Source organism: Schistocerca nitens, chromosome 2 (assembly GCF_023898315.1).
Source record: "Schistocerca nitens isolate TAMUIC-IGC-003100 chromosome 2, iqSchNite1.1, whole genome shotgun sequence".
Lineage (NCBI taxonomy): Eukaryota > Metazoa > Arthropoda > Insecta > Orthoptera > Acrididae > Schistocerca > Schistocerca nitens.
Genome location: NC_064615.1, coordinates 1186134187 through 1186156809, shown reverse-complemented (window position 1 = coordinate 1186156809; position 22623 = coordinate 1186134187). Strand labels below are relative to the sequence as shown.

General features: G+C 40.2%; 1 protein-coding gene across 2 annotated transcripts in view; it reads left to right on the top strand.

The window, feature by feature from the left end:
* Nucleotides 1-22623, top strand: part of LOC126237519 (putative E3 ubiquitin-protein ligase UNKL) — a 303009-nt gene that overhangs the window by 257083 nt on the left and 23303 nt on the right. For both annotated transcript variants that reach the window (XM_049947690.1, XM_049947689.1), the window contains 4 exons: nt 2499-2659; nt 9107-9301; nt 9416-9577; nt 19575-19736. In XM_049947690.1, coding sequence (XP_049803647.1) covers nt 2499-2659; nt 9107-9301; nt 9416-9577; nt 19575-19736 — 680 coding nt within the window. The remainder of the gene's footprint in view (nt 1-2498; nt 2660-9106; nt 9302-9415; nt 9578-19574; nt 19737-22623) is intronic.

Sequence of the window (22623 nt, the reverse complement as noted above, 5' to 3'; positions counted from 1 at the left end):
TGGCACCGTAAAAAGACTCTCTCACCCTTGTCATTAAAGTACCGGGTGTTCAAGACGGTGGAGAGCCAAGTGTTTCTAGAATTTACCCCGAAATTCTCGAAGCACTACAAGCCATTGCTACCAAGCTAGTGTCATACTATAGAAGACTGCTCGAAAGGGTCCCAAGTTCAGCTTAGACTGCCAAATGAATAAATCAGTCGTAACCACAGTCTGACGATGCTGTCATGTGTATCAAAACTCGAGGCAATATTTTGTTTTCTCTAACTGTAGCCTTGGAGACTAATAGGACAACCAAATGACAAAAAATATAATATATAAGGGAATATTACATCACCAAGTAGTTTGTAGGCTGTATAGCGCATTAATTTAGTGCAGTAGGCTCTGCCACACATTTTTCTAAATTCTGGAAGTCCTGAAAAATTGCATCTTGCACAAAAATAAGAATCTTTTTACCATAATTCCATCATTTGTTTTGGATGTTCTCGTGTCTTACAATATCGTCTCTGATATCATACGTCAGTTTTTAGTATTAGGTATTTGACATTTACCATAGCAGCGACAGACTTATGGGCAAACGTATGAGGAGGTACCCAAAAAACAAAAAGCTGTATATTTTCAAATCATTTACGAATCAACTTTATCCCCTTCCTTGTCGTACCAGTGCTCCCACTTTTCGAAGCATTTTTTGTAGTCATCTTTAGAAATGGCTGACAGCTCCTCCCTCGTTTTTTTTCTCAACTTTTTCAGTGTTGTGAAATTGATATCCTTTCGTGCCCCTTTTCGTGTGTGGAAATAAAAAAGTCACACGGAGCCAGGTCAGGCGAGTAAGGTGTGCGGAGCAGCGGAACTGTGGCGTTTTTGGCCAGAAACTGTCAAACAGAGCTGGCTAAGTGTGCAGCTGCATTGTCATGGTGGAATAACCGGTCTCCTGTCTTCCATTAAAATTCGCTGAACCAAGCTCAGAGATAACCCACCAATCTCAGACGGTCGATCAGTTGTCTGTCGACCGTCTGTGAGCACGGGTCTTGAATTTTTTCAATATTTTTGTCGATTCGAGCGATTGGTGGACGTTCAAAATGAGGTTTTGTCGTCAGTCGACGTGTCGCCAGTTTTAAATTGAGCAAACCACTTGTACATTTGAGTTTTTCCCATAGTGTCATCTTGGTAAGCCGCTTTCAACGCTAAAACAGCTTCAGCAACATTTTTACCGAGTAGAAAACAAAATTTCAGAGCTACACGTTGTTCACTTACACTTGCAATCATAAAAAGCAAAACGAGAACAAAACAGTGCTAGCAAAACCAGTCACTTCAGATGAACAGAACAAGCCAGGTGAAAAACTCAGGCGGCACTGAGCTGGCAGTGAGCTGCATTATACATGCCTTGTGGCTAGAATGCTCACTACACAAGCTCTGCCAACAACAATGTTGTTCCAGTTTGGGGGGGGGGGGGGGAATTGGGTTGAGGGTTACTCCCTCATACTGCCCTAACAAGAGGAAATACCATAGCAGCCACAGACTTGTGGGCAGATGTATTGCCCTGATGAGAGAAAATATTTTCACTGCCACATTGCCACTCAGGGTTGATTTTTTATTGTTATTATTATTATTATTTATTTTTTTTATTTTTATTTTTTAAATCAATTACTTGTGAAATTAATCCATCAATGAAGAATAGTAGGAATCTTGAACAGTTTTTACTTTTTTCTGGTAATCAATGAATCTCGCAACTCAAAACTACAGAAATGTTCCACCAAAATATTTTTACCAAATTCTTGGGAGCATACTGACAAAAGAGAATGCACTTTCAAGAAAGCTTTTTACATGAGGTAGCACATAGCAGCATATTCGTATGAACTGCTCCTGAAAATAAATCATGTACAGTTTTCATCTGCATTTGAGAATGGACCACTAAACCATACCAAATGAAGATACACTTAGCAGTGGAGAGAGATGGAAAATATGGAAAAAATCTTAGTTTTCAAACTACTACTCCAGAGAGAGAGAGAGAGAGAGAGAGATTTCCTGAATGGTTCTAATGGGAAAAAAGATCAAAATATTTGAATTCAGTAGTAATATATCATGCATGTGTGGAGTGAGATACTAAACACTGTCTCTTATTAGATAAAGTACTTAATAAGCAAATACATGTTTAACCTTTAGTGATTAGTGTTTCTTAATGATGGATAGTTAGTTAAAATAAGTAATATAGTGCCTTGCTGCATGGTCAGGAACTTGCTTGATAGATCTCTAATAGCCATAGGAGCTCTTCTTCTTCTTCTTCTTCTTCTTCTTCTCCTTTTTCAGATTTTGTCAAATGTTCCTTTTCAGTAAAACTGCTTGTGTTAAAATGCTAATTCTGTCCTGCCTAAGATTTTTGTCGTTTAACCAGAAAATTTTTACATGTGGATAAATATGAGAAAATCTGTCACAGATATCAGTATAATAAATATTTTGTGTTTGTTGAATAATTGAATTAGGTTTGATTGTCTGTCATGCAGGTGTGCTCGGCAGTTCAGCTCCAGTTAACATCCCCGGCAGTACACTGAATAACAGAAGCTCTCTAGGAAACTTCTCACCGTCTACTTCATCTCCGTTGCAACAGCTTCAATCAAGTTTTCTGTCTGCTGCAAGGTTTTCTCATCAAGATTCACTTGATTCGGTAATGCACTTTTTGTATAGTGATGTGTGTCAATTGATTGTTGTTTGCAACTCCTGTGTATTCATTCATAAAAATTAAAGCAATATGATCATTGCTATGTTTAATGTGAACATTATAAAAAAACCTCTTACCATCAAATAGGGTGAAGTCAACTAAACTTAAAATAATATTTTATGTTAAATAACTACTAAAATTTCAGTTATTACGTTTACCATTTGAAAATTCTTATTTTGTTGCAGTAGTTAAATGTACAATATTCCAAACCTCTTTACCAAACACTAATCATTTTCAGGACTGACTTTTTTAATGGGCTAAAATTTTCATCGGGTGACTAACATAAAATAACTTGTATGTCTAGGTCTTACATATGTCCTGCAGTGACCCTTAACAATGACTACTAGAGCAGTAACAAAAGCTAATCTATTATACCTACCTGTTTATAGACACATAAATAAAACTTTGCATATTCGTAGTGGAACAGAGTTAAGTTTGACATCTTTTCTTGAGATGTTGTTCTGTAAACAAACCTTCATTAATACAGTTGAAATGTGAGCTAATAAATGCAGCAACAATGTGAAACAGCAACAAGTCAACAATTGTTTATACCAGTCTTAGTGGTGGATTGAGGAAGTGATTGTTGCAAGTGTCTGTATGTCATCTTAGGAATTTGCCACATAGAACACAGTTCTGTTTGTTACATCATACAATTGAGATCGTAAGAGTTGTCTGTGTGAAAATGTCGCATGATCACTTTTTACAGTTTTTCAGTTAACAGAACCCACTGACGATGGCACAGAGGTACCGAAACATATTTGGGTAACAAGAAAAAGTAGTGTTTTGCATAAAATGCGGAACCAAAACCCACTAATACACAAAAAGTTTAAGGAGAAATTGAAGAAATATAACCTTGGTGTCTTAGAACTGTGTCTCACGGGAATTTTAAATGGAAAAATAAGCATTAACAGTGTACTTGAATGTAAAATTCCCAAAGAAACCCTGTGAAACAAAATTCATGGTGGTCATAGTAAAACACATGGTGGTCAGCTAGTTTTCAGTGCTAAAGAATAAGACAGTGCGTTTCTTCAGAATTTCGTAAAACAGATTTGTAATCACATTTTTTTCTCCTTAAACTTCTTGCATATTAGTGGGTATAGATTCCACATTTTATGCAAAACACTATGCTTTCTTCTTACCCAAATATGTTTCGGTACCTCTGTGCCATCGTCAGTGGGTTCTGTTTACTGAAAAACTATAAGAAGTGAACATTTTTTAGGTTGTAATTGTTATAACAAAATGAGGCCTAAAGACAGTTGTTCGTTTTTGTTCTTTACTTGATTTTACATTATATGGCTTTTACAGGACCATATGTATGGTGTCGTCCACTGATAGCTTGTCATTTGCAAACTGTACGATGTAAATGTGAAATTTATCACCACCTTCATTTTTAAAAACATGATTTTTGTGTGGCAGAATGTTTTGTGTATATATTTGTTATTACTCACGTTTTGTTGTGATAGGTCCTTCTTTTGTGTTCTGGGAGCACTGCACACACACACACACACACACAAACACACACACACACATTAAATGTACTTTGCATAATTTTGGTTTAACAAATGCCTTTTCACTTCGCAGGACACTATGTAAACAATATTGCTGGGTGTCCTAACCCCATCGACATTTATTTTTGTCCAAGTGCCTTTGGTGCCAAATTTGAATTTTGTTTACTTTTATCTCTTTGTGTGTCAGTCAGTGTGTGTGTGTGTGTGTGTGTGTGTGTGTGTGTGTGTTGTTGATTGTTGACTAAGGCAATTAGCCGAAAGCTTTAAGTGTGAAAGTCTTGTTGTTGTGCCTATCTGCGCTATATGGTGAGTAGCAACTTTCCTTCTCATAATATTGTTACATTCCATCCTGGATTTTTCACTGTTTGATTTAACTTCTCTATCATATCAGTCTTGTAACCATTTTCCACTGCTATTTGTCTTATTGTGTTCAGCTCTCGTGTGTAACTCTGTTTGCTTATGGGTGTTCTGTTCAATCCCTGCAGCATGAATCTGTAGCTTGCTTTTGTGTGTGCAGCCGGGGAATCTGGTAGATTGTAAATGGTGGTGCTCGTGGTTGTTGGTTCCCCGAATATTGTGTAGTGATGGCTGTTTGTTTTTAATTTGGTTAGATCCATAAAATTAAGTAATGTGAATTGAATTTGTGGGTGTAAGTTGTTTATTTCATTGTGTAGCTGTTCTGTGTGTGTGTGTGTGTGTGTGTGTGTGTGTTTGGTACATAATGATGCCAGTATATTGGTTTTATTATGTGTGTGAAGATTTGTTCTCTAAGTTTTTCATGAGTATGTTGGCTAGGGGACAACTAATTGGTGATCCATTGGCAGTACTTCATGTTGGAAATAAATTTATTTGTTGAACATAAAGTAATTTTGTGTTGTTATGGTCTTGAGTATGGTTGTTATTTCATTAATGTGTGAATCTGGTGTGTTTCCTTGTTATTTTAGTCGTTGTATGATCATGTTGATTGTTTCATTTATTGGATGCAAGTGTAAATGACTGTGACATCAAATGACATGACGCTTCATGTGTCTGGTAAGCCTACATTCTTGAGTCTCTCTACTAGTTCCATTCAGTTTTCTAGGTTCCTGTTGTTTTCAAAAGTGTATATTTTCTTCTGTAATGTGTAGAAGAAAATTTCCACATACAAAAAAGCAATAGCAGAAAGTAAACAAGTTGTGAATCAATACACGACACTCTGCAAAGACACATTATTTAACACGTGAAAAAAAAAAACTGTACAGAAAAGGGAACAAAAACACACACACACACACACACACACACACACACACACACACACACACACACACAGAGAGAGAGAGAGAGAGAGAGAGAGAAGTAAACAAAATCCAAATTCAGCACCAAATTCACTCATGCACAAATGAATGACGATGGGATTAGGACTCACAACAACATTGTTTACACCCCATTTTGCAAATTGAAAAGGTGTTTGTTAAACCAAAATGATACAAAGTAATTTAATATGTATGTGCAGTGCTCTCAGAATGTGAAAGAACAGCAAACTTGAGTAATAACAAATATATGCAAAACATTTAGCCTCACCAAAATCACCATTTTAAAAAATCAAGAGAGCTGTTAACTCAATGATAAAATTCACGTTTACATAGTCTGGTTTGCAGATAGCAAGCTATCAGTGCAGGACACTGTATAGATGGTCCTGCAAACCGTATAATGTAAATTCAAGGTGATAACAAAGACCATCTTTAGCCCTCATTTTGTTATAACAGTTACAGACTAAAATATGTTCACTTTTTACAGTTCTTCACTAAATAAAACCCACAGATGATGGCAAAGAGCTGCCGAAACATGTTTGGGTAACAAGAAAAAACAGTGTTTTGCATAAAAGGCAGAACCTATATCCAATAATTTTAAATGCAATCATGGAAAAAATACAAGAGCTGCAAACCGATAAGACTTATCTTTCTGCGTGTGTTACTCTGAAATTAGTATTAAAATTTAATTACTATGCCAGATTTATTTTTTAGTTTTTGATAATTTTTCAGGACAATTAATGTCATCCTACAATCATAAACAGTGTACAGTTATTAACAGGTCATCAGTCACTTTCAACCCCCCCCTCCCCCCTCTTCCTACGCCTCAGGTGGGCTGAAGTTGTTTTGTGATGTGAAGCTGAGTGACAATCTGTTATAACAAAAGGTAACAAGCTCCTAAAGTTTTATTACTACAGCTCAACACCAGTAGTCTGAAACAAAAACAATATAATAATTGTATTATTTTCAGTCATATGTAAGTTAAAAGTTCAAAATCATCAACTTCGCCCCATTTTACAGTACGTGTTCAGTGTCTTGTGTGTGGCACACATTTGTGATAACATCAGACACACAAAATAAACACCAGAGTCTTCCTAGAAGAATTCCTTCTTTTGGACTAGTGAGAAAATGTTGTTAGAGATATAAACTGGTAGGGATGTCTTAATCTGTAAACAGTCAAACAATAGATGGATATTGTCAGTGCATACAGTGACAGAAGTATGTGTCATGGTCCGATATATATGAAATTGTGCTTTAAAGTTCCATAATCATTCTTCTGGCCACTTCTGAAAACAATTTCTTATACTGTGTTGGCTCCAGTCCAGTCAGAACTGATTATTTACTTATGTATTTACTTATTTCCCCTGCCCCCAAATACTGTAGCTGCATTTTCTTTGGTACAAATTCTGTCAGAAACAGTATGTAACATTTCTGTCAGGGCAGTAATCTTTCTGTTCTGCTTGGAAACTCTCACAATTCAAGCTTCAGCTGTAGCAGTTTTCAATAAATCTTTCAATCTTCATCCAGGAGATGAAATTTCAAATTCTGTTGATACAAAGAATCAGAATAGAGGGAAAAGACTATTCCTACTTTTCAGTTGATTTATGTTCCTTCTTAAAGGAGGAGAGGAGGGAAGAATAGAAGAATAGAAAGGAGGGGCAGTTCAGACGACTCTCACCGCTGTCCTAGTGCAAAAGAACACAGCCAAAATACCCAGCATTTTTGTAAAAGTTTTACAATGAATAATTCTGAACTGAAGCTTCATTCCTGTTAAATTTGCAATCTTTTAAATGACACACAGCCTTCAGATCAGAAAAGGTACATCGTAAACAAATTTATAATATAAGTACAATAAAACTGCATTTTTACACTGTTCAGCACACTGGCCTAAAAAACAGTGTAAAATGCAGAAAAGTGTAAAATATGGGAAAGCATTGGAGACACAACAGTCGAAAATGGATAAATTACTCTTTTTGTCATTCTCTTTATATTGTTGAAAATATGAAATTGAAACAATTTAAATTTTGCCTATTTAAACAAAATCTGAAATAATCAATTGTTTTTGTTTCTTTCTAACAGCAGTTAGCTGTACTCTTCCATGAAATCATATTCATGTTGTAATGTGAGACTTTATTGATAGTCACTATAAAATTATGATAAATAGAACTTGTAATACAATATTGGTTAAAACACTTAAGTTGGCAACCTTCGTGAATGGATAACAATAGGCATGAAATCTACAGCTTGTTACTGTCGAGGCGGTCACTTGATTCTGGGACATCCTGGGCGAGAAAGAGAGCAGAAATTATCACGTTGCAGACCATCTCAAGGAGGAATGTTTACGCCTGACATTGGGTCATACCAATATAATATTGCATGCCTAGTACGGATTAGCGCATTTCAGGCAAAAGTAATGACAGTTTGTGAAAGCCCGTTATAGAGACTGCTGTTTTCAAAACCAATATTTGTTTGTGTAAATGACTGTGAAATTAAGTTAAAACTGTTGTAATATAACACAGTGAGCTGTAGGAAGGTTGCTGCTAGAGTCACTATTGTCGGATCATGATTATCATTTTAGGCAGTGACTGAGCATACTTTCCCACACTTCCAAATATTGCGAACCTATAATACAGGTCACTGTAATGCAGCATGCCCACAGTAAAAATCTTGCTTACCACACTAATGCTACATTACACGATCAATAACTTTGCGTATATAGTGTATTTTCTATTTTGTTCCAAGGCTGACTTCGAGCAGGAATCTGTATGAAAATTAGTGTTAAAGGTCATGATAACATCAAAGAGTACTTAAAATGCAGGAAATGCTGTAACATGAAATTGTTAATGATGGGAAAGCATTGTATTGAGAGAATAGGACTTACATTTGGGACGGTCAAACGTGGACGTAAAAAGTGGGAAAATGTAAAATGCAAAATGTGTATATGACATAAGTAATATACTAACTACGATAATGAAAGAAGGAACTCTAAAAAGCAGATTTTGAAAAGTCTCGACAGAATACGATATGATAAATACATAGAGACAACCGTGATAGTAAATAAAACATGTAGAAATGGAATTTCAATTTAAATTTCAGCACCGTGATATGAATACATCTTGTAGCTACTTGCCACATTATTCTATGTGAGGCACTAGTCCCATTTTCTTGTGTGAAGGTAAAGTTTGTATGAGTGTTTTGTGACAGTGCAGTAATTAATGTGTGTCTTGTGTAAAGAAAAAAGAAAACAACAGTGAAAATTCCTCAATAAATAATATGTAAAATTAAGGAAAGTCAACCATACACCTATAACTGCTGATTTCTAGAACATAGAAACACACAACAGATACTGTTCCTTTTGCTTGTATCTGTGCACCACATGTCAGTCAGCTGTAGGTGTTGGTTGCCTTACCTTTAATTTACTTATTAAACAAGGTAGAAGTTTGGTGCTCTCAGATTTCCACATTCTTTAATGTGATAATCTGTGACATTCTCTTGCACAAAGTTTCAAAATAATTATTGTTATTATGCTATGTCTCATAATGCAATAATTCTATTGTGTGTATTGTAAGTGTAAACAACCTGCTTTATTTTCATAGGGGAGCTCATTTTTAAATCCACCCACAATGACATTGAGTAGCAGTGCATCAAAAATAAATAGCTTCGGATCCAGTAGTTTATTCGATTTCACGACGCACCAGAATATGTCACCGAGCAGTCGCGGAAACCTCTCGTCCTCACTGATCGGTAGCTTTCCTCTCAGTTCGTCGATGGGCAACAGTATATCTAATGATGTAAGTATATTTGAGTGTATTTTACTGTATAACTGTAGCTGTATCTTGTGTGTGTGTGTGTGTGTGTGTGTGTGTGTCGCAGGATCTCTTGCTGAAAGCCAGTGTTTCTTTCAGGTGCATATGCAAAGGCTATGTGAGGAGCTCGCTAGTAGTAGATCCAAGTTGGCTTCCTGGGATGAGAGAATAGCACAGGCCCGTACTGCGTGTGAAGCTTGGCAGCGTGAATCTGAAGAGTCTAATAGGAAAGCGAGCATTGCCGAACAACAGCGAGATGAGGTTTGTACTCCAGATTTTTTTGCTGTTCGAAAACACACACTGCCTGTAGTTCGGCAATATGATTTAATCTCCTGTTGGTATTGGTCTGTAGTCTGCTGCTTTCTGAATTCCCCAGGCAGAAGTGTTACTTGAGGTCTTTCCACTGGCAACACTTTTGCCGTACAGTGTCTAGTTACGCAATCCGCCGGTCGTGCCCGTCGCGGTGTCCTCGCCTCCCTTTTTGAACGATTTTAGGTGCTGCATCGACACCTATTTTATGCCGAAGTTTGTTTTCGATGCAGTAAAAACCATCGTACTACCTCCGGCATAAAGGTGTCGTGTTCGTTAAACTGTATGTCAAGATACTTACTTTTCACTTTGGTCGAACTGAGATCACCAGTTTGTAACGGGGTTTTCCACACTGCTCCTCTGGATACGTCTGTACTTGCACTTTCTCGGTGTCAATTTTTAGTCCAACTCTGCTCACTTTTGGGTTATAGCTCAGATAAATTTAAAATTATGATTGATAATTTGCAGTGCCAGTATGTAGCGACAAAACAGACAATACATTAAGCACGTGACACTCAGAAAGGAACTGTATTCGACTGGCAGCTGCCCCTACCACCTGATTTACTGAAACGTCATTCGCAGTAATACGTTTCTCACGAAGACACACCACGGTATAGTGGTAGGGGTAATGTCTCCAACTACACACAGGTCCTGGGTTTGATCTCAGCAGCTGCTTAAAGTTTGGGTAAAAATCATCAGCAATGATAATTAAAGAATTCCCATACAAGGAAACAGCCTTATTCTGCCGACAGCCTCATACAGGGCTGAGGAGTGGATGGGCACCCCCTTCCCTTCGAGCTGGAAAAGTACCCCACAAGACAGAAGAGTTGGCAGTGATTGGGGATGTGAGGGTGCTGAAGGCAATGGAAGCCCCTCCATTAAAGCCAAATGTTGATTATTGATTGGAGATGTGCCTGTAATTTGGGGGGGGGGGGGGGGCAGAGACGGGCAAGTAGTGAGATTCTCAAAACAAATATGCTATCATATATTGTACTCTCACTTAACAGTAAGCATGCATAACAGAGTTGTCTCATTATACGCAACATCGCAAATACATGAATACGGACAGTGTCCAGACTGGTCGGTCTTAGTAGTAGATCCCAATTGAATACATAGATAACAGGTTTTCTCTTCTCCTCGTGACGTCTTCGGCATTGTCAAGACAGTCTTCCACAGCTCACATCGTGTCTCTGAGGCAGGGCCCGATGACACAGAATAAACCACCCGGCTTGCAGATGTGTGTGTGTGTGTGTGTGTGTGTGTGTGTGTGTGTGTTTTGTCTGCTTTAGAAGAAGGCATTTTGGCTGAAAGCACACATGTTTAACAATCTGCTAAATGTTGAGTAGCATCTATCTTTTCCATAATATTGTCATTATTCCAACTAGTAATAAAAAAAAACAATGTTTAAGAATCACAAGAGAAATAATGATGAAGTAGGCTGAAGTTAAAGATCATCATTAGGAAGAATCAATATGGAAAGGAGGAACAACCGACACAATATTTACCCTAAGGCAGCTGATGGTGAGGCACAGAGAAGTACAAGCCGAACTGCATATGGCCTTTATCAATCTTGAGAAGGCATATGACAGATTACCGAGGCAAGAGATACGGAGATGTCTGAGAAGTAAATGCCTGCCAGAAAAATATATCATGGTGGTAGAGACATGTATGAAGGTGCAATGACACAAGTCAGAGGCAGTGCAGGTGCAACAAGGGCATCTCTAGTGAGAGTAAGACTACATCAGGGATCTGCCCTCCGCCCATATCTCTTTGATGATGTCATGGATGTACCAGTCAAAAAATGTGAAAAAAGAGGCACCTCGGAGCATGATGTTTGCCGATGATGATGCAATCTGTGAACCCACCCAGGAGGCACTTCAAGACTAGCTTGAACAGTGGAGAAAAGCTCTAGAGGAAAGGGGAATGAGAATTAGCAGGGTGAAAACAGTGTATACCGTATTTACTCGAATCTAAGCCGCACTCGAATCTAAGCCGCACCTGAAAAATGAGACTCGAAATAAAGGAAAAAAAATTTCTCGAATGTAAGCCGCACCTGAAATTTGAGATTCGAAATTCAAGGAGAGAGAAAAGTTTTAGGCCGCACCTCCAAATCGAAACAAAGTTGGTACATTGTAATATGAGACACAATTTAGGTCGAATGAATGACGATACAGCTACAGTAGTTCGGTTCGAGTCGTAAGCTTAGCAGTTAAGCTTTACCAGGTAGCCATTGCTATGCGTCAGGCGCTCCGTACGTATTTATACGGATACCCTTCCCTTTTGACGTGCTTCGTCTGATTTGAATCGATTACTTATTTTGCTTTGATCTGATAAGTGCCGTTTTCTTTGTTATAGGTGTTTACGTCACTCTAAGCTGAAAATGCATTACTGTACTGTCATGCATTGTTTGTCGCATTCTGATAGTGCGTGTTTACGGCCTGTCGCCGCTCGCGGCATGGCTTGCTTTTGTGCGCGCTACCGCCACTTAAATTTTTTTTTTAAAAAAGAGAGAGGAATCGTCTCATTAGCGAAACAATGGCAAGAGACTGATATTTGTTGTTACTTACACTGCTGCTTTCTTTGATAATGATCAACAAGAACCAAATAATAGAGTGCGTATGATAGAACATGTTCTGAATGAGAGTTAGGAGAAAATTTTTCTCCGTTTGAAAATCTTTGTGGCCGCTTTTTTAGTACATCAAGTTCTGCACAGAAATTAGTCATCTTAGATTTAAAAATCTAGTCAGTTGCCGTGCTTCATTTCTGACTGTATCACTATTAGGCATAAGAACAATACGAATATAAACATGACACGATACGTATATTCTTCCGTGTTTGCTGTTGTCTCACTCTTGTTTCGTAGTTTATTAGGCAGACAGGATTTAAATATAGCAGCAAATGCAGTGGTCGAAACTCGGGGCGGAGAAAAAAAAGCTCGTCTCCCACTTTTCTTTTCTTTTTTTAATTTATTTACTGATGCAGAAGTTTTGGCGCCAGTATTTATCTTTGTGCCTACAAATCATGCCTGTGCAGCGCTACATGTATTCGACGGCAGAAGTTAGTTGTGGCGGCACCTACCAACATTTTTCCGAACTTCCGCTTCCTTTGCACTCGATTCTAAGCCGCAGGCGGTTTTTTGGGTTACAAAAACGGGAAAAAAAGTGCGGCTTAGATTCGAGTAAATACGGTATGTGTAGAAAGGATGCCAAAGACCTACATATTAACCCGCAAGGAGAACAACTGATGCTAGTCAATAAATTTAAATACCTAGGCTCTTACATGAAAAGTGATGGAGGACTGGAGGCCGAAATACAGCACAGGATAAATAGTGGATGGATGAACTGGAGGAAACAGTGGAGTACTGTATGATAAGAAGGTTAGCTGCAGAAGGAAAGGAAAGCTTTACAAATCTGTGGTGAGGCCTGCGATGCTGTATAGCGCAAAAACTTGGCCAATTTCAAAAGCCCGAGAGAAAAAAATGGAAGTGGCAGAAATGACAATGTTAAGGGGGACGAGTGGGGTGACATGAAAGGATAGACCAAGGAATGAGTACATTGGGGGAACTGTGGAAGTGGGGCCCATAGGGAAGAAGATCCAAGAAAGTAGGCTAAAATGGTATGGACACGTGCAGAGAAGAGGGGAGTACTATGTGGGGAGAAGAATTGAAGGCCTAGAAATCGAAGAACCAAGGAGAAGAGGAATACTGAAACTGAGATGAGATGGAAGGTCAAAGTAGTAGGGTACCTAAGGGAGAAAGGATGGCTCAGAAAGGAAGCACTGGATTGACATTTATGGAAGAGAAGTATCCAGCAAAGCATCACCGACCCCACATGATGTGGGAAAAGGCTGAGATGATGATGAATATGGAAAGAAGTGGGATACTGAAGTACTGAGGAACAGTGGTGTGTGTTTGAAGATCTCTTAGGTTGTACAGATTGTGATTGTGAATGTCTCGCTACACACTTCAGTTTAAGAGGAATGGGTGTAATTAAAAAGGGCAATCATAGAAGTTGGACAGACAAATAGAGCAGTATAATTCTTTTGGGAATGAAATCAGTAGGAAGTGAAGGGTAGTTAACGTACAATGACTACAGGAAGAATAATCGTAAAGGAAGTTCTCATCAGGACAGATTGAGATACAGGAAGGTCAAAACAACATTTGGTGAAATTAGAAAGAAAGGTGTCAAAACTACAACTGCAGGAGGAATACCCTGTTAAACATAGAGGAGAGAGCAGATAGGGGCTGCCTGGTGATGTGAAAGAAGAAAGAATGGGAGTCAGTTAGTAAGGTGTGGGAGCTCCAGTATCAAAGTCAAAGTTTGACAGCACTTCGAAATACACCTACTTTCTAGTCAAATAAGGCAAAGCAGATAGATCACATTCCTTCAGGACTTTTTAAGTTATTGGGGGAAGCAGCAACCAAATGATTGTTTACATCGGTGTGTAGAATCGATGAGGCTAGAGATACACTATGTGATCAAAAATATCTGGACACCTGGCTGAAAATGACTTACTAGTTTGTGGCACCCTCCGTCATTAATAGTGTTGGCCCACCCTTAGCCTTGATGACAGCTTCCACTCTCGCAGCCATACATTCAATCAGGTGCTGGAAGGCTTCTTGGGGAATGGCAGCGCATTGTTCATGGAGTGCTGTACTGAGGAGAGGTATCGATGTTTGTCGGTGAGGTCTGTCATGATGTCGGCGTTCGAAAACGTCCCAAAGGTGTTGTATAGGATTCAGTTCAGGACTCTGTGCAGGTCAGTCCATTACAGGGATGCTATTGTTGTGTACCCACTTCTCCACAGGCCGTGCATTATGAACAGGTGCTCGATCGTGTTGAAAGATGCAATCACCATCCCCGAATTGCTCTTTAACAGTAGGAAGCAAGAAGGTGCTTAAAACATCAATGTAGGCCTGTGCTGTGATAGTGCTATGCAAAACAACAAGGGGTGCAAGCCCCCTCCATGAAAAACATGACCAGACCATAACACTACCACCTCCGAATTGTACTGTTGGCACTACACATTGGGGGGGGGGGGGGGGGGGCAGATGACGTTCACCAGGCATTCGCCATACCCACACCGTGCCATTGGATTGTACCATGATTTGTCACTCCACACAACATTTTTCCACTGTTCAATCGTCCAGTGTTTACACTCCTTACACCAAGCAAGGCATCGTTTGGCATTTACCAGCATGATGTGTGGCTTATGAGCAGCCACTCGACAATGAAATCAAAGTTTTTGCACCTCCCGCCTAACTTTCATAGTACTTGCAGTGTATCCTGATGCAGTTTGGAATTCCTGTGTGATGGTCTGCATAGACGTCTGCCTATTACACATTACGACCCTCTTCAACTGTTGGTGGTCTCTGTCAGTCAACAGTCGAGGTTGGTCTGTACGCTTTTGTGATGTACATGTCCTTTCACGTTTTCACTTCACTATCATATTCAAAACAGCAGACCTAGGGATGTTTAGGAGTGTGGAAATCTCGTGTACAAGCATATAACACAAGTGACACCCAATCACCTGACCACGTTCGAAGTCCGTATGTTCCGCAGCGCGCCCCATTGTGCTATCTCACGATGTCTAATGACTACTGAAATCGCTGATATGGAGTACCTGGCAGTAGGTGGTAGCACAATGCACATAATATGAAAAACGTTTGTTTTTGGGGGTGTACACATACTTTTGATTGCATAGTGTATGCCGTGAGACTTTGGAAAAATATCATCCACACAATCCTGAATATGGCAAGTGCAAATAAATGCAAGTAGTATCACATGTCACTACATGTATCAGAACTATTAGTTTAACAGCTCATACATTCAAGCTGCTGACAAGAATAATTTACAGAAAAATGGAAAAGAAAATTGAGGCCTTGTTATGTGACAATTAGTTTGCCTGTAGGAAAGGTAAAGGCGACAGAAAGACAGTTCTGATGTTATTCTTGATAATGTATCTGTCAAAGAATCTTTGATGGAAATAAAAGAAAGAAGATTGGAGGTGAAAGGATATCAATGATAAGCTTTCCTGATGATATTGCTGCCTCACTGGAACTGAGGAAGCATTAAAGAATTGTCAGATGAAGAGTTCTGTCTGATGAGCATGAAATTTAGGTTGAGAATACCCCAAATAAAAACAAAAGTGTCGAGGATTAGCAGAAATATGATAAGCTCTATAAACTTGGCACCAAATTTTGGGACCGAGCAGTAGACAGAGTTAAAGAATTATCCCATCTTGGAAGCAAAATTGTGAATGACAGATGAAATGAGGAGAATATAAGGAGCAGAGTAGTACAGGCAAAGAAGGTAATTCTCACTAAAAGTAATGTTAGTAGTACAGCATTGTATGAAGGTGAATCACAGACTGGAAAAACCAGCAAAGAAGAGAATCCAAGAGTTTGAGATGTGGTGCTATTAAGTTAAGTGGCTTCATACTATAAGAAATGAGGAGGGTTCTTCGAGAATAGACAAGGGAAGGAATATCTGGAAAATAAGAACAGTATGGTAGGATACATGTTAAGGAATCGAGGACTAACGTTAGTGGTACTATATGGTGAAAACTTTAGGGAATATGGCTAGCATACCATTGAAGACAGTTAATGTAAGTACTACTCTTGAGATGAAGAGGTGGTGACTAATTAAAAGACTGATGACAGATAAAAACTCTCTCACTGTTTTCACCATTGTGTCTTCTGACTCATGGAGGTGATGTCATCACCATATTCCATTCAGATTAGCTTCATCCCTATTCCTGTCCTTTTCTTGTATCACTTTCACAAGCACTGTTTAACCAGTACAGGTGCTGTAAACTTGTTTAATAAGAGAACATTGTCTGTTATGGTTTTAATAACAACATCAAAAAAGCTTCAATCATACTTCAAATCCATTTGAGAAATGGAAACTGGGGAGTTGACTATCAACAGTCATCAAGTAGTATGGTTTATTTCTATTATTTTGAAGTGTAGTGTATACCACATTCTGTGCATCGTCTTCACGGTATTGCACATGAAAAAGCCACATGTTTGTGACATACTGGTGCAGATGTTATTTACTTGAATTCTGTATACAACTCGACGGTGTGACATGTTAGAATGTATCCTCATAGAATGACAGTTTCATCATTATCTTTCTTTTGTATTGTTAATGATTGAAGATCAATATTTGCTATAAATATATTTATTGTAGTCGTGAATATCCAACAATGGATACCATTAAATTATTACATGTTCGTTTTGTTATTCTGCAATTATGAAACCAGATAGGCTCATATTAAAATTCAAGTGCAGTTGAAACTTTGCTACCAGCACATCTGTCTTCAGGACCTAATACTAATCGTCATCATCACAAGCTGTCATCATCATCACAAACTGTTACGTGATAAAAAGGTATGAACATTTTGTTTACTGAGGAATGTTAGCAGGTACTCTGTGCTAACTATTTTATACCAGTGTACTTTTTCTCTCTTTGTTTGTGATCGAACAACAATATCAAATAATGACAATATTATGAAAATGACAGATTGCTGCTTACCTTGTAGAGAGATGTTGAGTTACAGACGTGCACAACAAAAAGACCTCCTTCTAAAGTGAACAACACACACACACACACACACACACACACACACACACACACACACAGTCACGGGAGCACAATTCACAAACTCGTGACCTCTGTTCCTGGCCGATGAGGCTGTACTGCGAGCAACTGTGCATAATGGGAGAAGCAGTCTGAATGGTGGGGGCACGGAGGTGGATGGGGTGAGGAGGGGGAGGTGTAGTGGGGTATGGGTGGGGGACAGTAAAGTGCTGCTTGTGGGAGCATACGGCGAAGTGGTTGGGTCAGGGTAGGGCAGCTAGGTGCGGTTGGGAGGTTAGACAGTGGAGGGGGGGGGGGGGGGCAGTGGAAAAGGTGGGAAGGAGACTGTGGGTGCATTGGAAGAGTAGAAAGCTGTGTAGTGCTGGAGTGGAAGCTGGGAAGGGATAGGTGAGTGGAGGACAAGGACTAATGAAGGTCGTGGTCAGGGGTCCGAGAATGTGAGATAGATTGGTGTTTCCCACCTGCGCATTTCCAAAAAGCTGCTGTCAGTAGGAAGGATCCAAATGGCGCAGGCTGTGAAGCCATTGTCAAAGTGAAAAATGGGTGGTCTTGCTGTCGGTGGCCATTCGTACTGACAGACAGCTGTCGGTTGTCATCCCCATGTAGAGCACAGCACAGGGGATGCAGCTTAGCTCGTAGATCACACAACAGCTTCCACCAATAGGTGTGCCTCCAATTGAATAAGTGACGCTTGTGACAGGGCTGGAGTAGGCGGCGGCGGTGGTGGTGGGAGTACGTACGGGACAGGTCTCCCATTAGGTCTATTATAGGGATGTGAGGCAAGAGGTTGGGAGAAGGTGTGGAGTTGGTTTAGACTAGGATATTGTGTAGGTTCGGCGAGCAGCAGAATACCACTATGGGAGGATGGGGGAGAAGGATAGTGTATTGAAATTCCTCGTTTTAGGACACGATGAGAGGTACTCGAAAACCTAATGGAGAATGTGACTTAGTTGCTCCTGTTTGGTACCGAACTCCTTTGTGGCGGGATAGTGGGACTCTGGGAGGTGGTGGGTGACGGAAAAGACAAGGCACAGGAGATTTGTTTCTTTACAAGTGTGGAAGCTCGTCACAACAGATGTAACGGCGACAGGTGGCTAGACAGTACGGAAGGGACTTCTCGATGTGTAGTGGGTGGCCCACCGAACCTGTGCAATATCTGTGGCCATCCCTACGCCAGTCCTGCTCCTGACCTATCCCGGCAGTGGGCAGGGTACTTGTGAAAGCAATCGTGTGATCTACACAGCCACTGTGCTGTGTTCTACACAGACACGACAACAGACAAGCTGTCTGTCCGCACGAATGTCCACCGATACACTGTGGCCGAGAAACAGCTGGACCACTCAGTTGCGGAGCACGCTGCCCGACAGTGTTCTTCATTTCAGTCACTGCTTTCCAGCCTGTGCCATCTAGTTCCTTGCTGCTACCGACAACAGCGTGTTCCCATAACAACCCTTGACCTCAACCTTCATTAGTCCCATTTCTCCCTCCCCTGCTTCTACTCCAGCACTGCACAGTCTCCTATTCCGCCAGTGCACCCATAATCTCCGTTTTCCCCTCTCCTACTTCTCACATTTTCCACTCTGCCCTCCCTCCCAACTGCACCTAACTGCTCTATTCTGTGTGCTACACATCCCTGCATGCTCCCTGAAGCAGCACTTTACTGTCTCCGCTCCATCCCCCTCCCTCCTACCCTGCTGTCCTTCCCACCCTCCTTGTCCTGGCCACCTCTGTGCTCCCACCACCCACCACCCACACCCACCACCCAGGTTGCTTGCATGAATGTGTATGTGTTATCTACTTCAGAAGAAGGCCTTTTGCGCAAAAGCTCACGTGTATAGCAGTCTACATGTTGTGCCAGTCTGCGACTCGGCATCTCTGTGTGGTGATTAGCAGTCTATTCTTTTCATAATATTGTCATTATTCCATCCTGGTTTTTCCACTGTTTAACCATATGAAATAAGGTAAATTGTACTCATCACATAGAAGAGCCATTTAGTGGCAGACAGACACATTGAATGAAGATTGTTATTGTAGGCGCATTGGTGGAATAGAAAGCTAATCGTATATAAAAGCTTATATATATATCGAGTCAATGTTTAAAGCGCCTGTCTGTCAATAAACACCTCATCTATGGCTTATAGTAGTCTATCCTGTTTCATTTTGTTGTTACCATATTTCATCTCAGATTTTCCATTCTATGTGACAAGTTATTTTGTAAAGGTAATGCTGGTATAATTCATTGTTTTCATTTATCACTTAAAATAATATGGACTAAACACAGGTAGAACACTTTGTGGTAGTGGAAAAATATGGTATGGCATGTCCTGATGCAGAACATCTTTTTCCAGGCACTATCACAAGCAAAAGCACTTCAAAAGGAGGTTGATCTTTTACAAGGAAGTCCGTATTTGCATGGTCTGAGGAGAGTATCTGAACTGAAAACGTTGTCACTTGCAACTCTTAAGTCCTTAGAAGGACAGTTGAGAAGTGACTTGGAAGAAATTGAGAAGGTAAGAAGATAACATCTATATCTGCATACATATTCTGCAAGCCACCATATACAGTGTGGTGGAGGGTACCTCGTACCACTAGTAGTCATTTCCTTTCCTGTTCCACTCGCAAATAGAGAGAAGGAAAAACAACTATTTCTGTGCCTCCTTATGAGCCATAATTTCTCTTACCACTTTTTCACTTCTCTAACTGAGCGAGGTGGCACAGTGGACTCCCATTCGGAAGGGTGGCGGTTCAAACCTGCGTCTGGCCACTCCGATTTAGGTTTTCCGTGGTATCCCTGAATTGCTTCAGGCAAATGTTGGCATGGCTCCTTTGAAAGGGCACAGCCAATTTCCCTTCCCATTTTTCCCCGATCTGAGCTCGTGCTCTGTCTGTAACGACCCTGTTACTGACAGGACATTAAACACTATTCTCGCCTCCTCCTCCTTCGTGGCCATACGTGAAATGTACGTCAGTGGTAATAGAATCATTCTGCAGTCAGCTTCAAATGTCGGTTCTCTACATTTTCTCAGTAGTGTCCCTCTACAGATTCCCATTTAAGTTCCCGAAGCACTTCCGTAATACTTGCACGTCGATAGAACCTATCGGTAACAAACCTAGCAGCCTGCCTCTGAATTGCTTCGATTTCTTCTGTTAATTCAACCTGGTGGGGATCCCAAACTCTCGAGCAGTATTCGAGAATAGTTCACACTAGTGTCCTGTAAGTGGTATCCTTTACTGATGAACCACACTTTCCCAGCATTCTACCAATAAACCGAGTCCTTAGCAGAATCCTCACATACTCATTCCATTTCACATCACTTTTCAGTGTTACACCCAAATATTTAAATGATGTGAGTACGTCAAGTGGGACTCTTATCATTCTGTATTTGAGCATTACGGGTTTGTTTTTTCTGCTCATCTGCATTAACGTACATTTTTCTACATTTAGAGCTAGCTGCCATTCATCACCCTGTATAGAAGTTCTGTCTAAGTCATCTTGTATCCTCCTATAGTCACTCAACTTGGACACCTTCTTGTACATCACAGCATCATCAGCAGACAATTGCAATCATTTATGTATATGGAGAATAACAGCAGTCCTATGATATTTCCCTGGGGCTCCCCCGACAAAGCCCTCGTCTCTGACAAACAGTCGCCCCCGAGGACAACGTATCGCATTCTGTTAGCACGTATGTAATTGCTGTATCGTCGAGACTAAAAAATGGGCGAGCTTCGAGATTTATTTTACATATTTACTAGTTCTACGATAGATTACAAATTTTGAAAAACTAATGACAGAAAGTACGATCATTGTTCCGAGAAAAAAGTGCAAGGCGAGTTATTGTGAAAGTTCTTCCTCTATAACTGTCGTTATACGTATCGGTGGTGTCGAATGGCGACCTCGTGTGTCAAAAAATTCAGTTCTACAGGAGAGCAAAAGGACATTATTATTATCTCGGCACCTGACCAATGTAAAATTATTGTCATTATATACATTTCACTAATAAAATGTTAGATGTGAAAAGATTGGGAAATAAATTTTGAGTCGCACATTAAATAAAAATTGGCGTACGGTGGTACTGTACGGACAAACTGACACGTGAGGTTGCAGTTCTGCAGGTTTGTGATTAATTGGTGAATATTTTCCAGGTGGGGAGAGTAGACGTTGCAGTTCCATTGTAAAATCACTGAAAAGTTGTAGTCAGTGAAGCTGGTGCTGGTGTATGTTGTGTGTGTTGTGTGTGTGTGTTGTGTGTGTCTACAGTGTGTTCAGGCTCGTCCTGTGCTGTGTGATCGGTGTAGTGTCCGTAGAGTCCCGGTTGCATAACAACTATTGCATTACTTCTGTGCTATAGTCTTCTTTTCTTTGGGCTTTTCTTTATTTTAGCTGTTTTTCTTGGTGTAGTTCTTCAGGTTGTAGATTGGGGTAAGAAGGCGATATGTCACTTCTTCGGCCCAGTGTCTTAATCTCTTTTGTCTGGTGACTAGTATTTGATTGTATGCCACTTATATTTTGGGAGGGAAAAGCTGTGGAGTGGGGTTTCCTCTCTCGTGTTGTCGGAGGGATACAAAATGACAAAATGTGTCTGCCGGTGGGCTCGTGCTGGTACTGTAAGGTTGGAAGTCCGAAGGGATAGGGATCTCTCTTGCAAATAATGTTTCATTTTGTTGCACATTCTTGTTTTGCAGCAGACGATAAATTGCATTTTGAAAGAAGACGAGGTGACAGCTGTGACTTTTGCGTAATTTATCGTACCGACTAGATGTGTGCGCTCGTATTTTTTTTTACGTCTGTACGTGAGAGACAGTTCGTGGTTTTATATTATTGTATTTTATTTCACCTTTCGAGTATTGAGCTAAACGGTGGACACTGAGAATGACGTTGCGCACAGTTTGCTCGGATAGCTGGCCGTTTGCACGGGGACCTTTACGAAGTGATATGTGACTGTTGTCAAATTTCGGGCCTGCCTTTCGGTTGGACAGTGCGTCCGGAATGTAAGCGTTGAAAACGTCTCGTTGGCAGTGGGACGTAAGTTTTCACGTCACACCTGTACACTGTAACTTTGAACTTTTTATGAGAGGACATTTCCTTCGAAAACTAAGGTGAAAGCACTTGTCTCCATTCAGATATTTTTTTTTAACACTGTCCGTCGGACAAAATGGGCACCTCGCCATTCTAGATTACCTCGTAGCTCTCTGTCTGTCTGGATCCTGAGGTCTCTGTAGTAGATAACTCCTCGTACAGAATTCAAAGTTCTAGCCGGAACAGTACTCCCTCGGTCTTTTCGCACGTCTGATGTGCTCGAGACTAGATGACACGAGATACTTTTAACAGTAGTAATCCACTTCGCATTTTTTCCTAGTGTGTCTGCTTCTCCAAATTTATCTTCCATTTGTTCC